Source organism: Marmota flaviventris, chromosome 8 (assembly GCF_047511675.1).
Source record: "Marmota flaviventris isolate mMarFla1 chromosome 8, mMarFla1.hap1, whole genome shotgun sequence".
Classification (NCBI taxonomy): Eukaryota; Metazoa; Chordata; class Mammalia; order Rodentia; family Sciuridae; genus Marmota; species Marmota flaviventris.
The window spans coordinates 98,309,850-98,325,481 of record NC_092505.1 but is presented as its reverse complement, the minus strand read 5'-3'; the positions used below and the strand labels follow the sequence as shown (position 1 = coordinate 98,325,481).

The following is a 15,632-nucleotide window of genomic DNA, read 5'->3' as shown; positions in this document are numbered from 1 at the left end:
ATATTTTTAATGCATTTAAAAAAATTGTAACCACAAAGGGTCTTTTGTACATATTTTGTATTGTCAACATAGAAAACTCAGAATAGAAAGAAATAAAAATAAATGTCTTTTTTTTTGAAGAATACTTCTCACTGATTGGTTCAAATCAGTTTTTACTTTAACTTTCAGACATCTCTATGTGATCTGAGTTACAGGAAGCTGTGGGGAAAGTGATACAGCACTGATAGGAGAGTATGTCATGCCCTTTACCCTCAATCTTTTTCATCAGGAAATAAATAACTTCTTCAAGTGAGATTACTCTCTCAAATTGAAATAATTGTGAAAACACTATTCACAGACAAGCAGAGATATAATTACCAAGCTTGAAAAGCTGGGCTACATAAATAACACACAGGAGAGAAAAACCCTTTCTTAGGCAACTTTCATAGGTGTACATTTTACCAAGGCCCTCAACTATCTGGAAAGTTTGACATAACACTGCCCTGGCTTTATTGCAAATACTTCTCTCAAGGGCTCTAAGTTCTCTGAAATACCTGTCATTTATCTTTGCAATATCCCTGTGAAGGAGGTTAGAGCAAATAACTACCATCTCCAATGCACAGATGGACAAACTAAAACTCTGAAGCATCAGAAGATGAATCTAGTAAACTAGAACAGAATCACACTAGGAAAGAACAGAATCAAATGCCAGGCCAGTGATCTGGCCACACTCTCTTAAGTTAGCAGCTAACATAGGGTCTAGGGAGAGAGAACGAGAATCATGAGGACACTGAGCCTGCCTGTTAACCAGTCACATCAACTCCATTATTTCCACAAGCAGGAAGGTCTTCTCAAACATTTATTGTTGAAAATAACTTTGTCAGGGGGAAGATAACAATATTTCTCATTTTTCATTAAATACATGATTGAAAAACAACTATGTAAGAATTAATGATAAGGAGGACAATACTTTTGATGTCCCCCTTATGAAATAGTCTTAATCCAGGTTTAATTTTCATGAAAAATAAGAATAAAGTGCATTATGGGACTAGCACTCATACACCAGGCAGTGTTTTAATGCAAATTTTGACCGGCTTTGTATGGACCCAGTACTGCACTAAGGTCAAATATATTAACTTTAATACCTGGGTGGGCTGTCACATAATATCCTCATGATCATTTGACCTTCTCACACTATCTTAAAGAGGGAAAAATATCCACTGACCTTGAAAAACTCAGACACTACAATTCCTTTAAGACAAATCCACATGAAAAAGACAAAGCCAGGAAAATCTTTTCCAGAAAACACTACAATAACAGCTCTCAAACTTCTCTCCAGACCAGCTGAATCTGAATTAGAAATGCAAATCCTCAGGCCTCACCCCAAAATAACTCAATTTGTAAGTTAAGGAAACTGTGGGGCTGAGGCTCAGCAGTCTGAGCTTTAATAATCCCTATGGAGGATTCTGATATACACTAAAACTTCTCTGAACACTTCTCTGTAGTGGGCAATATTGAGAGTGGTTCACCCCGTGACAGCCTGACAAGGAAAGTGATCTAGTTATCACCAGTTTTGCCTCTCACCTCTTGTGGCTCTCTGGTTGGCTGCTCCCTTGCTGCATTGTAACCTCGTGGAGAACGTGCCACCTGGGTAAGGGTAGCATTCTGCGGCTCTGCTATGTCAGGATTTCGAAAGCTTGGGATCCTATTCAGAGTATCTTTCAGTTGCTTATATTCTGCAACTTGAGTCTGCATATAAATTGCACAATTGAATGTAAATTGCACAATTTGAGGAGGGAAAAAAATATCAATCATAGATGAGCATTTAGGTTCACTGGAGGACTAGACAAAAATATTATACCTAAATACAAATACGTGGATTATTTTCATGCATTACTATTCTTCCTTAGACATGCTTAACCATTTTTGAGCACATGCAAATTAGAGTTAAAGGAAACAGAAAAAGTATTCAAGACAAATGTTAGTTTTATGCTACATGAAACAAAGAGAGAACTTCTGTAAATAACTTTCCTCTATAATTATGAAAAGTAAGACAGCTATGCAATCCAAGTTTTATCACATTCAAACATCTATTAAAAATCGACAGTTATACAAATACAAGTGCAGATATCTTTTACCAATATGGTATGAGTAACATTTTTCAGTGAAAAGAAATATATGCATGTATATGTGTGTGTAACATAATTGTTCAAGCAAGCTTCTCTCACTACCCAAGTTGCTAGTTAGTTTGGGCTCAAACAGGGTTCCTGCCTTGCTAAAACACTTCTGATGCTGTGTTCTGTTTTTGTTTGTTTGTTTTGTTTTTGAAAGCAGAGAGAAATAGGCAAGAAATAAAGCTGGATTTTTGTTCCTCAATTCTGAATGTCCTTTTCTTTCAAAGTGACAAAGGTAGTGATGCAGCTATAGGATAGAACTGGAATACACTCATATAGGAGAATCTGTGTGATTTATGCTGTGGGAATTGTTGGGGGGATACATGTGCGTGTGTTTGTAATGTTTTTAATACTAGGAGCTGGAAAGGTAGAAAATAAATCAACAGACACTGTGTATATATAACTCATCATATATATCCACTTTGTTATCATGCAAGCAGAAATGCTGTGTGTGTAAACACGCACTGACATAAACACATACAAAGAACACAGAAATCTTAAACAAAATCCCCAGGCAAGGCTGCTTCCCTCATTGGAGAGTGCAGAGCAGATACATGGAGCCATGGCCAGCCAGGCCTCTGTGGCCACAACCCTGCACACACTGCCCACAGTTTTCTTCCCCTAGGAAGAGGTGTCTTTCTGCTTTTTTAAAAACTTAAAAGTAAAGAAGTTAGCTTGCTAAATCTATGTCAAAGGAGCACCATCATAAAATTTGTATAACAGTGCACCACTACCTGGCCGGTGGAAATCCCTGGGGTCTCACCCTAGAAATGATGATTTGAAGGGGCTGATGGGGGTTGGGGTCTCACTTCAATACCAGGAAGACCTGAGCTTCAAGTCTGACTCCTGGTCACTAATCTTGGGTCAGCCACTTGGCTTCCCTTTTGGCCTCAGTTTTTTAGTTATAAAATATTACATGCCTCACTAGATTATGAAGAATAAATAAAATTCTTTTTTTAATATTTTTTAGTTTTAGTTGAACACATATCTTTGTTTTCTTTTATGTGGTGCTGAGGATCGAACTTAGAACCTAGTGCCTCACGCATGCCAGGAGAGGCCACATCCGGAGCCCCTAAAATTCTTAACTATACTTTAAAATCAAGTTATCAAGACAGAATCTCCTAAGATGATTTACATGAGAAATGCACATGCCTGAAACAGTATATTTCTGCCCCCCTCTGAAGAGATTTGAGGAAAGTTCTAACATGGTTATGGACTGATTCTTTGTATCTTTCCAAAATGCACATACTGAAATCCTAACCCCACATGTGAGGGTATCAGAAGGTGGGGATTTTGGAAGTCAATTAGGTCATGAGGACAGAGCCCTCACCATTGGATCAGTGCCTATGATAGGGTTTCTGATAGCTTTTTCTGTCTCTTTCTGCTTTGTGAGGATGCACAGAGAAGTCAAGTGTCTACAACCTGGAAGATGACTTCATAAGAACTGATCATGCTGGCATCCTCACCTAGGACTTCCAGCCTCCAGAACTATGAGAAATAAATTTATGTTGTTTATAAGCCACAGTCTATGGTGTTTCATGGCAACAGCTCAAACTAAGACATATGGCTTTAATTTAACTATTGTACCTAGTTATATAACTATTTAAAAAAGAATAGGAAAAACTTGGAGCACCCTCCCAACAAAGGAAAATAGACAACTACACATAAAATATTGCTTCTCTTACAAAAAATACAAAGTTAATACGGACAGTGTATATATTATAGAATTTGTTTTTGGCTATTAAATCAACTGTTTCATTTATATTTGCATGGATTTTCAGATTGTGGCTTAGTCTAATATTTTACACACAGTGTTCAAATCTGTTTGCCACATTTTACAGTATAAAGAACTGCTTCACATAAAATAACACTTGATAAAAGTTTACAAAGAAGGCTTGGAAAGAAATAATCTCCTCTAAAGTCAATTTATATTTACATACATGTTAAAAATTACCACACAGCAACAGTTTAGTAGAGATAACCAGTTAATGACCATCTTTTAAAAAACAAAAGATAGAAGCTACAGCCTCTGAGCTGGGTCAGGGTCTAATATAGTATACTACTTAAAAATTTTATAAAGACAAAAATAATGCACAGCCTCTTGATAAGCCGAGATAGGTGGTTTCCTTTTGCCCTTTTCTTGTGACTCCTTCAATTGGAAGAAAAGTGAAGACCTGGCTGAACACAGTGACTAAACAAGCCATTCCTGTTTCTTTGCTTCTACCAGAAGCACTCCACACAGCAGCACTTTAATAAGCTCTGCAACAATTGTATTTGTTCTTGTTCATTTAGTAAATATATGCCGAGGGCCTGCCTGCCTGTACCAGGAGTTGTTCCAGGCTTTGAACAAATGGAGATTATGACTCTTGTTTTTCCTTCTCTATTGACCCTTCTGCTTTTCTGTACTTTGACCAATACCACATAAGCCTTGTCCCAAAAGGAGTGTGTGCAGGCTGGAATGAGGAAGGGATAGAAGAAAGTCTGACAATGATTTATTTAGGTGGCTAGCATCATAAAATCCTACAGATTCTATGCCAAGAGTTGACACAGATCAGATTAGTTGTGAAAGGCCATATGTACAGGACAAAAATCTGTGACTTAAATAAATATTAGATAATTGCATGTAGGATCTGGTAGAAGTAGAAATAGTCAGATGCACCATGTCACCAGTGCAAAAAAAAATCATCAAGAATTTATTTAATATTCTCTGGAGTGAATTTTAAAAGCATGCACTGTGCTCAGGATTAGGATAGCTCTGTCCTAAGTAACTCACTGGCTTGTCAGAGTCCACATGCATAAAGGAATTCAGAAATATTAAGCAGACTGTAAAAAGAACCCACAGAGGCTGCTACCCTTCTAACCTGTGCAGCAGCTAGTGCACTCTTGTGGTCTTCCAAAGTCACTACAAGTTGTTCATGCTCGGAGAGTAAATTCTTATGCTGTTGCTATACAAAAGAGAATTTTACACATTGAACTTTATATTATAAGACAAGTTCTTCTTTGGTATGACCACCCCAATGTTACCTGCTTGTTTTTTTGTTGTGGCAGCAATTGTTTCGTTTAAAAATTATTGGAGAGAGAAGACTATGATTTTTGTGGTATTCCAAAATCTCAAATGTGCTACCCAACTATAACCATTTACAATGAAATCAAAACCAAAGCAGCAAATATCTCTTTATTTTTAAGACTTTGCCAATAAAAATCTTGTTAATATGCAACCATCTGACAAAAGAATAATTTCAGTATTAATGAAAATATTTCAATTTTCGGACCACCTTTAGCTTACAATACTAAAGGGTGAACGTATCAGGTACATTCCAGTTATGCAAAGCCCACAGTCACAGTCTGGATTTGTAAAGCAGGTCAATTAGGGGATGACTTTTAAAGTCATTCTACACAGTATGGCAGGCAAACACCCAAAAGGCAAATGTCTGGTTAAATTTTACCTTGACATCTTGAAGCTGTGTATGTATGTCTTGGTGAGCTTTCCTTAGTTGTCTATTCTCTTCTCTCAAATGGTACACAGTTTCTATTTTAGAAAAAAGAAAAGAAAAACCACACACACATAAAGCCTTGAAATTCTCAGGTTTTTGATTTTATTAAATCTGAAGCCTCTATCTTCCCTCCACCCCCTATACACACACACACACACACACACACACACACACACACTGCCCCAGTACTGGAAACTGAACCCAGGGGTGATATACCACTAAGCTACATCTCCAGCCATTTATATTCTTTTTATTTTTGAGACAAAGTCCCACTAAAATTGTGGAGGCTAGCTTCAAAATTATGATTCTCCTGCTTCAGCCTCCCAAGTGGCTGAGATTACAGGCATATAACACCATGTCTGGCCTTATATAACTTATTTTTAGGATTTGCTTTGAACTTTGATAGGATAACAATCCAAATCAACAAAAACGACATGATATTGGGATACAACGGGGATTTCTCTGGACCTGGCTCAGTGGTTTACTTTTACACAAGCTATGTGTTGTAGATGAAAATTTAAAAATTTTTTAACTAAACATGAATTAAAAATGAAATATTTATGTTAATAAGCAAGCCCTTAGGAATAAAATGTAAAGGGCAGGAATGGTCTCAGATTTGAGTCTTTTCACAAATTAAAGTTATCAGCAAGTACAGACTCTATTTCTCACGGTGTAATTTGCATAGTCCTCTAAAGGTACTTCAATTACAAAGGCAGCTCACAAAATTACAGACAAACAAGGAGAAATCCTATTTATCTGTGAAAAAACTAGATGTTTTCTTTTTCTTACCCTTGAATTCTTAATTAATCCAGGCTCAACTTCTAATAGCTATATGACAGTTATTTTTGTTTGTTTGTTTGTTTTCAGAGCAACAATGTAAGACTGTAGCAGTCAGAATGAAGTCCTCTTCTCCCAAGCACTACTGTTCAGGGAAAACTTTCCACTTAAAGATTCTAGATCCATCTCTTTTATCACCTTGGTGGATTTTCATCACTTCCTGTATCTGGGCATTGCAGATTAAGAACTGACAGTTGCTGAGCCAAATTCAAGCCACAAATATCATCTGACCCCTGAAATGCTGGCCTTTATAGTATTTCTCACATCGCCACCATTTCAAAATAAAGAAACTGATTCTGACAAAATCCAGCAACACTGGACCAATTCTCATGTTCAAAACACTGTGCAGAAACTGAGTGTTAGTATAGTGGCTATATAATCATTTTCCAATGAGAGATGCTTTGGAGATGTAAAGTGGGTTCTGTGATCACCTAGTTGGGACAGCAGGTATGAATCTGGACTGTCCTGGGGCAAACTGTCCCTAAATAATAGCCATCTCCTTCAGCCAAGGCTCTAACTCACCATGTATGCTTAGTACAGAAGGAAAGTATTAATCACCAGCTCTCATAAAGCTCTTGCCATTTTTACTCCCTTATAGACCCTTCCTGATCCCTGGACATTGGATTTGTGATTGGGTTTGGGGGAGAGATCAGGAATCAGGTGGGAATTGTGGCTAGTAACTGGGTAGCACACCTACATGTAAAAATGGATTTTCTCAAGAGTAAAAACTGGATACCACTGGCAATCTAAGAGGACTCTATGGTGTGTGCCATCGGATGGTGGCCTTCAGTCTAACACAACACACATTTGAAATACCAAAACTGTGCTAGTGTTTGAAGAAATTTCAGGCTATAAACTTAATGGTGGTGGCCCCTGGGCCTTTGCTGGGCTCCCCTAAGCTAGCTGTTTAACTAGAGCAGGCCTCTACTTCTTCATTTGTTGAATGAGGCTGAGCAACAAACACACCTAAGTGGCTGTTATGTTAAATGAGATCATCCACATGAAGAGGTTCACTTGGTTCCGTGCTGGCGATCAGAATGATGATAATGAAGGGTGATTATCTTAGCTTTGTGCTATGGGCTCACCTTGCTAGGAGTCCCAAGTTCTCTCCTTGTATCACATTCAACTACCGGAGACTGCTTGGACTCCACAACTTAGTTGGCCACCACTGACCTGCACTGATCACAAGGTGCTTTAACTTACTGTCCTGTGGTTTTGTCAAGAGTCATAATCAAACAAAGGTGCTAGTGTGAACACTGTCTGTGAAAGTGTCAAAGTCACTGTCCACACTCGGTTGTTTCAGGTCTCCAGAAAAGTTTCTTTTAAAATTGGTATCAGAAGTATTGCTGTCTTTGTTCTCCTAACTCACCGGTATGTTCTCTTTCTGATGACTGAACCCCCAATACTTACTGTATTTCCCCTTTTGTCCTGGGTGCCAGGAAGTTCAGATCAGATTATGAGACTCAGTTCTCAGAACCCACCTACGTGTCCTACTATTTTCCTCGGTTCTGCTTTCTGCTCTGTGTAAGTGGTATGGTTTAGATGAAGTGTCCCCCAAAAGCTCATGTGTGAGACAATGCAAGAGAGTTGAGAGGTAAAATGACTGGGTTATGAAAGCCATAACCTAACCAGTGCATTAATCCACTGATAGGAACTAACTGGGTAGAGATGGTAGGAAGGCAGGGTGTGGGTAGAGGAGGTGGGTTACTGGGGATACATGCCTTTGGGGTTTATATTTTGTCCATGGTGAGGAAAGCTCTCTCAGTCTCTCCACTTCCTGGTGTCATGTCCTAAGCCACTATCCTCCACCACATTCTTCTGCCATGATGTCCTTCCTCCCCTCAGGCCCAGAGCAGTGGAGTCAGCTGTCTACATATTGAGACCTCTGAAATCATGACCCCAAATAGACTTTTTCTCTTCTAAAATTGTTCTTGACAGGTATTTTGGTCATAGTGACAAAAAGCACAACTAAAACAATAAAGTTAAGAAATTCAGTAGTTTAGACAAAGGGGAATGAAGGGAAGGGAGGGGTTGGGAATAGGAAAGGGTTAAGGTGGTTAAACAAGAAAGACTAAACACTGGAAGCATTCACAAAAGGTGGCAAAAAGGAAATGAATCTGACATGATTTTCCTATGAACATATATTACTATACCACAGTGAATCTCCACATCATGTACATCCACAAGACAGGGATCCTAATTAGAATAAGATATACTCCATGTTTGTATAAATATGTCAAAGTAGACTGTCAAGTATAACTAAAAAGAATTTTAAGAGTAAGGGGTAAAAAGACCTAAAAAAACCTGTCTTTCAGGGTTATTGCTGAAGTTGAATGTACCGAAGTATAAATCAGGCCTCTAGAAAATTTTATTTCTCATTTCTTATTGGATCTACGTATTATCCATATATTTTAATGAATTTACATAAGTTAGCAAACACTAAATAGTGTATCCACAAGCTAATATCTCTTGCCCCTCCACACAAAGCTGTGACTTTCCCAGACACTAGAATCCTCTGGTTTTCTCTTCCTTTATGCCACCTTTTGTGAATGCTTCCAGTGTTTAGTCTTTCTTGTTTTCCGTATCCAATAAATCCTCACCACCTGCCCACTACGATTGACATGCCAAGGACACATTCACTGTCTTGGGTACCACCTGCTAACACTGGCCCAACTAGCAAGACCACCTTAACCCTTCCTACGATTGCCTCAGTCATAGCTTACCTATTTCTACAGGGCTTTTGTTATAGCTTGTTCTTTTTTTTGGGGGGGGGGAGGGAGGGATATTTATAGACAAAATAAAAGTATAGAGAGGCCATATGTGCCCATCACCCAGCTTTCCTCCATGAATCTTAGTAAATGTGGCCTACTTCTCACACATGAGCTTTTGGGGGATACTTCATCTAAACCATACCACTTGTTTGCATAGTACAAAAGATTATAGCCTTATTCAGATTTCACAACTGGTTTTGCATGTACCAAGTATCTTTTAAAACCACTATTCACACTCCAAACTTACTTAGTGCTAATGCATTGGACTGCAGAATGCACTTGTTTCCTGAACTCATTCATACTCAAAGAAGTAATGCCTTTTGTTCCCTATTACTATGAAAACATCTGCCCCTGGTGTTAGTGAAGTGAATGCGCTGTCTGCTGATCACTATTCTACCTGCTCACACCATACCCTACCAGGTGTATACATTTATGGTCATCCTTATTTAACAGATAAGGGCAATGGAGTCTTTGGTGATAACACAACTTGCCCATTATCACATTAGTCTTTGAAAAAGCCCAGGTTCACAGCAGTCTGCAACTAGAGACTGAATTTTTTGTAGCTCCTCTCAGTTGTCAACCAGAGGTCTCCCTGCAAACCCTGGGGAGTTTTGGAACTGTATGGAACAATTTTTGATCATGACAGTAACTAAGGAACACAGAAGACATGTAGCAGGTAGGGAATCTAAGATGCTAAATGTTTCAAAACACACATTCAGAGAACTGTCTTGCCCAAATTGGCCATATGCCCCATTGAAATAGAATAGAATAGGCTGAGTCATTTATTTTGCTTCCCTATACAAATCCATTAAGATAAATACGAAAAGTTACAAAGAAGCAAGTAGCTGGTAAAGGCACACAAGATACATGGAAATCAATCACCACACAAAAACAAACAAGATGAAAATGTATTATTCTACAGAAACATTCACATGACTACTTATTTACATATCATCTGGCTAATTTGATTTTCAAAATACCTTTTAGCTTAGAAAGTTCTTGTTCCTTTTCTTCCTGAAGTTGCAAGTATTTCTGCTTGTGGTCATTGAATGTTCTACTGAAGTCTTCTCCTTGTTTACGATGTTCCTCTTCCAAGTCACTGTGCTGTTTCTTCAGCTCCTCATGTTGACTCTGCAAGACAAAAACTTGAGCAGAGATATACATTCTCTAAATCATATAACACCCTTTTTTCTTTTCTTTCTTTTTTTTATCGTGGTACTGGGGACTGAACCTGGGACACCTGAACACGATGGAGATACATCCCCTTCCCTTTTTAAGACAGGGTCTTGCTACATTGCCCAGGCTGGTCTTGAACTTGTGATCCTCCCCAGTCCCTGGAGTTACAGGCATGCACCACCACACCTAGCATAACAACCCATTGCCTGACTTTTTCTTGGATGAAGTAGGAAGAAATGCAGACATTGGCTTTGTTTTCCTCAGCTTGGTGTTCCTTTGTGCAGCAATCCCCCATTTCCCCCATATTTCAAATGAATAGTTTAGATCAAGGCCAAAAATAATTTTTCCCTTAATTTTTAGCATCATTGGGAACAACAAGAAGTTAGCATGAAAGATGGAAAAGAGAAGGATTTAGAGAAAGTCTGAGGGACTCAAATTACTGTGGAAATGAAATAAAGCTAATTACCCTCCACAAATATTATAACTTTCTTCTTTTCAATCTGTTAATTTCCCAGCAACACCCAATTCTCCCTCAGTATTCATGGAGGATTGGGTCCAGGACACCCCTTGGATGGCAAAAGCCACAGACACTCAAGTCTCTTAATAGCACAGTATTTGTGTATAACCTCTGCAGAGCTCCCCCAACCCATATTTTAAATCATCTCTAGATTGCTTATTATATACTTAATACAAGGTAAATGCTACTTAAATCACTATTATATTGCTAAGGGAATAATGCTAAGGCCAACAGTTGTATGTGTTCATTACAGATTCAATTTTCCCCAAATATTCCAGAAACATGCAGGCTGGTTAAATACATGGATGCAGAACCCATAGATACACAGGGCCAAATTTCTCTTCTTTGGTTTTCAGCCTTTCAAGTAAATCAGTTTAATAAAGAGAAAAAATAAACAAATCAGACTCTTTTCCTTTTTCAGGAGGTAATAAGTCAATAGAATTGATTTCTATTTACCTTATTTTTATTATAACCCAATATGAAATCATAGTTCAGTTAAATGCCACAGCCTCCAAATGATTATTGTGAAATGACAGTCAACTTTAAGTTGTGTACTACACTCATGACAATGGGAAAGGTTCTGGTTTCAATAAAAAGCCTGTGCCCTACTGATATGGGGAAAAGAAAACACAAAACAAAGAGCTGGCGGGACGGAGTGGATGGCAGGATTTGCCCACGCCCTGTGGAATGACGTGATGCTCATCTCTTCTAGCTTAACAGAAACAATGAGTTTTTTCCTTTGGTCTTCCTGATCCACAGTAATGAATTTTACCCGAGGACCAAGGAAGGAAAATGTTTAAATAGTAAACTATGTTCCTGTGGTAGGTAAAAGTACATTTATTAAATATTGGTAACACAAAGGAAGCATTTTAAGAGTTCTACAGTCTCCAGTCTGTCTTAGATAAAAGAAAATGCCTGAGGAAAATGACTGAGAAATTAAATAAACAATTTTAACAATAAAAACAGCAAAATAGGACTGGAGTTGTGGCTCAGTGGTACAGTGCTTACCTCGCATGCGTGAGGCACTGGGTTCGATCCTCAGCACCTCGTAAAAATAAATAAATAAAATAAAGGTTGTGTCCATCTACAACTAAAAAAATATTTTAAAAAACCCAGCAAAATAGGAAATGAGGGAACCAAAGAGCCTGTTGTAAAAGAAATCAGGTGATACATCAAACATGTTCTTCGTGAATAGTATGTTGGGATACTACAACTATATGTAATTTTTAACTAAATATGGCTTTAACATACTATAACACAACCAACCCTCTGTAAACTTTCTTTAATCACTTTTAAGATCATTGATCCAAATATTAACTAATCCTTTCATTTATTCATGAAGAACAACTTTAAATTACTCACTTTCAACATCTGATGTTGGACATTCAATGCACTGTATCTGCTATTGGAATCTTGCTGTAAATTGGAAAAAAAAAAAAGTCAACAAAAGGAAACTAATCTGGTTCTCTTGCTAAAGACAGCTTCAAGGTCCTAATAAAAGATTTTCATTTATTTCACATGTATAAGATAAAACGTATTCTATGCTTGAAACCGGATGTCTCTAGGGCTACCTCTCTATTTAATAGCAGAAATAAAATTTTTATATTCTCATAGGTTTGCTAGATTTTAGAGAAGAAAATGTGGGACACTGAATCATAAAATGAAAGGATGACAGGGCCCTTAAAGAGATAATTGAGCTCTGCCTCTCATAGTCTGAAGAACCAAGCAAGGCCCAGACACAGGGAGGAACTGGTGAGACACATGATGACTGCACATGGCTAATACCTTGCGCTGGGTGCTGCAGGGAAGGGGGGAAAGGGGACATGTCAACTGCACCCCAGGTCTCACAAGCTCAGCATGACTTAAGGGAGGGAAGAGAACAGATACCTTCCTTCTCTCATTTTTGGTGGGTAAGAAACTCAACATAGATGGATTTTACCACAGAATGGGAAATGGAGATAGGCCAAGGACCAGGCCCAGGGCAAATGCTTCATTAAGCAGTAGAGTCAGGGCCAGAACCTGAGCTTAAGCCTGTGGCTCATCTGCATGTTCAGGTCCATGTTTCAGGGGCGCAGCTCTGGGGTCCAGTGGAGCATCTGCATGTAGGGGCCTCACACACTGCCACCATCCTGGGCAGCCACATCTAGTCAGTATACAAAAGACACCTGGAATGTTCCCTCCCCTCACTATTATGATTTACCTATACCCAACACACCCCTGCTTTTCTCCATCACCAACACAAGTATATTTTTAAGTATGTTTTTTCTTATGCTCACAGCTTCTAAAATAAGCTACATTTTTGCTTTATCATTTTATTTCACTGCTTTATGACTTTAACTTATAAAGAAAATCACATTACAAAATGTAGAATAGATTGCACATGGTCTTGGCTAAGGTTTTAAAATCAAGTAAGAATTGAAAGCTGAAGGCCTCCTAGGCAATTCAAAGAACTGACTTTTCTCAGTTTTAATACCCCCAAACACTAGCGTTTTATTCAACTAAGGCTTGTATATTTTTCCTGGAGTAAGAGAATGACTTGCTTTTCTCTAGTAAATTTGGACTTTACCAATATTTTTAAATGCCAATATCATTCCTTCCTTCCTTTATTCATTGCACAATTGTGTTTAAATGCCAACTCTAGGCCAGGTCTTGTGTTAGATTACACTTGCAAAACCTAAGCAAAGCATGACATCCTATAACAAGAGACCCAATAAACAAATAAATGAGTGAACAAAAATAATCTTCTCTGCATTGTTAAACATTGAAGCTATTCTCAGTTTACCACTATCATCAATAATGTGATAAGTAAAGGTAAATTTTAAAAAAAAACATATTTTAAGAACTTCCTCTTAGAGTTTTTTGGATAGTAAAAGAAAAAAAAAAATTCTGTCAATCCTACAATCCTAGTGATCAACAGAATGAAATATTTTGCAATTGTATTTCTCTTTCCTTCAAGTTTCATGAAAACAAATTAAGGGAAGAAAAAACAAAAGCAAGCAAACAAAAAACACTTACCCTTCCTTTATTTAGTGTTTCTTGTGCTTCTAATTTATAAACAAGGAAATCTAGGAGACAAAATGGAGAAAATAGAGTATAAACTCATTCACTGTGGAACTGTAAAACATCTAGAAGAATAAAGGCAAACCACTCAGACTTGCAAAAATGTTTTAGGTTTAAATCAATCTACTTGATGATTTATATACTTTATACTACCCTCTGAATGCTTTAGAAAATTTTAAAGAAAACATTACAGTCTTCTTCCTTACCTTGTAGTTGTAAATCCTGCATCAACAAAATTCACATTAAAACCAATTGATTAAAAGTGCACTTAGAATCTCTCTGTGGTTAATTTGTTTTGAAATTGAGGGGGGAAATACTTGCACATCTGAAGACAAGGGTGATTTATGGCTACCCTCTAGATGGCATACTAAAATTCTTCAAGCCCTAAAAAGAGAAATCAAGCCATCCAAGCCATCTTTAGTGCTCTGAAAACTTTATTATCCACTAGATGGCTCTATAAAATCACTCTGCATTTGAAGACAAGAAGACTCAATCCTCTCAGAGCACTGTAATGATGTTAACTTCTGTTCTTCACATAGGCCCAACTGAAAGGTCAGCCAAGCTCCCAACCAATTCAAACCTCCCAGCTCGCCTTTCTACCCTACCAAGGGTTCAGACAGAATACTGACTCTGTTTTCAAGATTTATCACAAAACATGAATAACTAAAAATAAGACTGTACTTTAACTTCAAGCCATGAGCTGAATGAGGGCTGTGCATTATAGGAAAATCCTAACAAAAATCAACAGCATTGCCTAAAACCTGCATACAACGTTACTTTTTCAAACCGAACCAATCAGCTGTGCCAATAAAGGGTTTCAGGGATTAAAAAAGAAATATTTAATTCAAAAGACAGCAGATAGTGTGATCGATTCATTGTATTATACATGGGTATCTGTATGTCTCTCAAAAGTGTCATCTACTGAATAAGGCTTGCTGTCCCCCACCATCTGGGACAGAAGTTCCAGGTGTTGGTAATATATCTATGTAACATTCAGATAAAAAGTCATTTACTTCTGAAATAATACACATAACCAATATATAAACTACCTTGAGGTGGCACAAACAAAACGAAAGATTCCAAATGTAATCTCAAGCAGGAATAGCTGCACAATGCTTAGCATATCTCTTTCTCTGACTATCTAGAACACTGATTTCAAGTTGATTTGAAAAATATTTCAGCCAAAAAATAAATAAATAAAAGTCATAATCAAGCCCATGATGCTTTAAAATTGTACGAAAAGTACAGAAGACACATGGCGCAATTTACTTACCCTCCTTTGCTTTCTTATGTTCAAGTCTTTCCTTTTGCAAGGATTTCTCTAATCTTGATCTATGTTCGTACACAACTGCAAAGAGAAGAGTTAAAAGTTTTTCTTCAAAGAATTAGAAATTCTACCATAATAATGACATCTGTTCAAAACAGGAAGAAAGCAGTGTAGGGCCCTTACACAATTATAATAAAAACAAATGCATTATACGTTCTATTTTCTTGATAAGGGATAAACATATTAAGATACATAATTATTGGCTGACTCCCAGACAGTGTCCCCTTTTCTAGAGTAAATACTCTGATACATCTGCTTTCTTTGCCAGAAACTGTTTCTTCCCCTGTCTTCAAATGC

The 15,632-nt window shown here is 37.6% G+C and overlaps 1 protein-coding gene across 5 annotated transcripts in view; it reads right to left on the bottom strand.

Moving 5' to 3' along the window:
- Positions 1 to 15,632, bottom strand: part of Golim4 (golgi integral membrane protein 4) — a 75,909-nt gene that overhangs the window by 19,275 nt on the left and 41,002 nt on the right. For 3 of the 5 annotated variants that reach the window (XM_071615500.1, XM_071615502.1, XM_071615501.1), the window contains exons 2-8: positions 15,282 to 15,356; positions 13,964 to 14,013; positions 12,311 to 12,364; positions 10,236 to 10,386; positions 5,600 to 5,682; positions 5,015 to 5,098; positions 1,564 to 1,728 (exon numbers count right to left, since the gene is read on the bottom strand). In XM_071615500.1, coding sequence (XP_071471601.1) covers positions 1,564 to 1,728; positions 5,015 to 5,098; positions 5,600 to 5,682; positions 10,236 to 10,386; positions 12,311 to 12,364; positions 13,964 to 14,013; positions 15,282 to 15,356 — 662 coding nt within the window. The remainder of the gene's footprint in view (positions 1 to 1,563; positions 1,729 to 5,014; positions 5,099 to 5,599; positions 5,683 to 10,235; positions 10,387 to 12,310; positions 12,365 to 13,963; positions 14,014 to 15,281; positions 15,357 to 15,632) is intronic. The other 2 variants (XM_071615503.1, XM_071615504.1) reach the window with 1 other exon arrangement.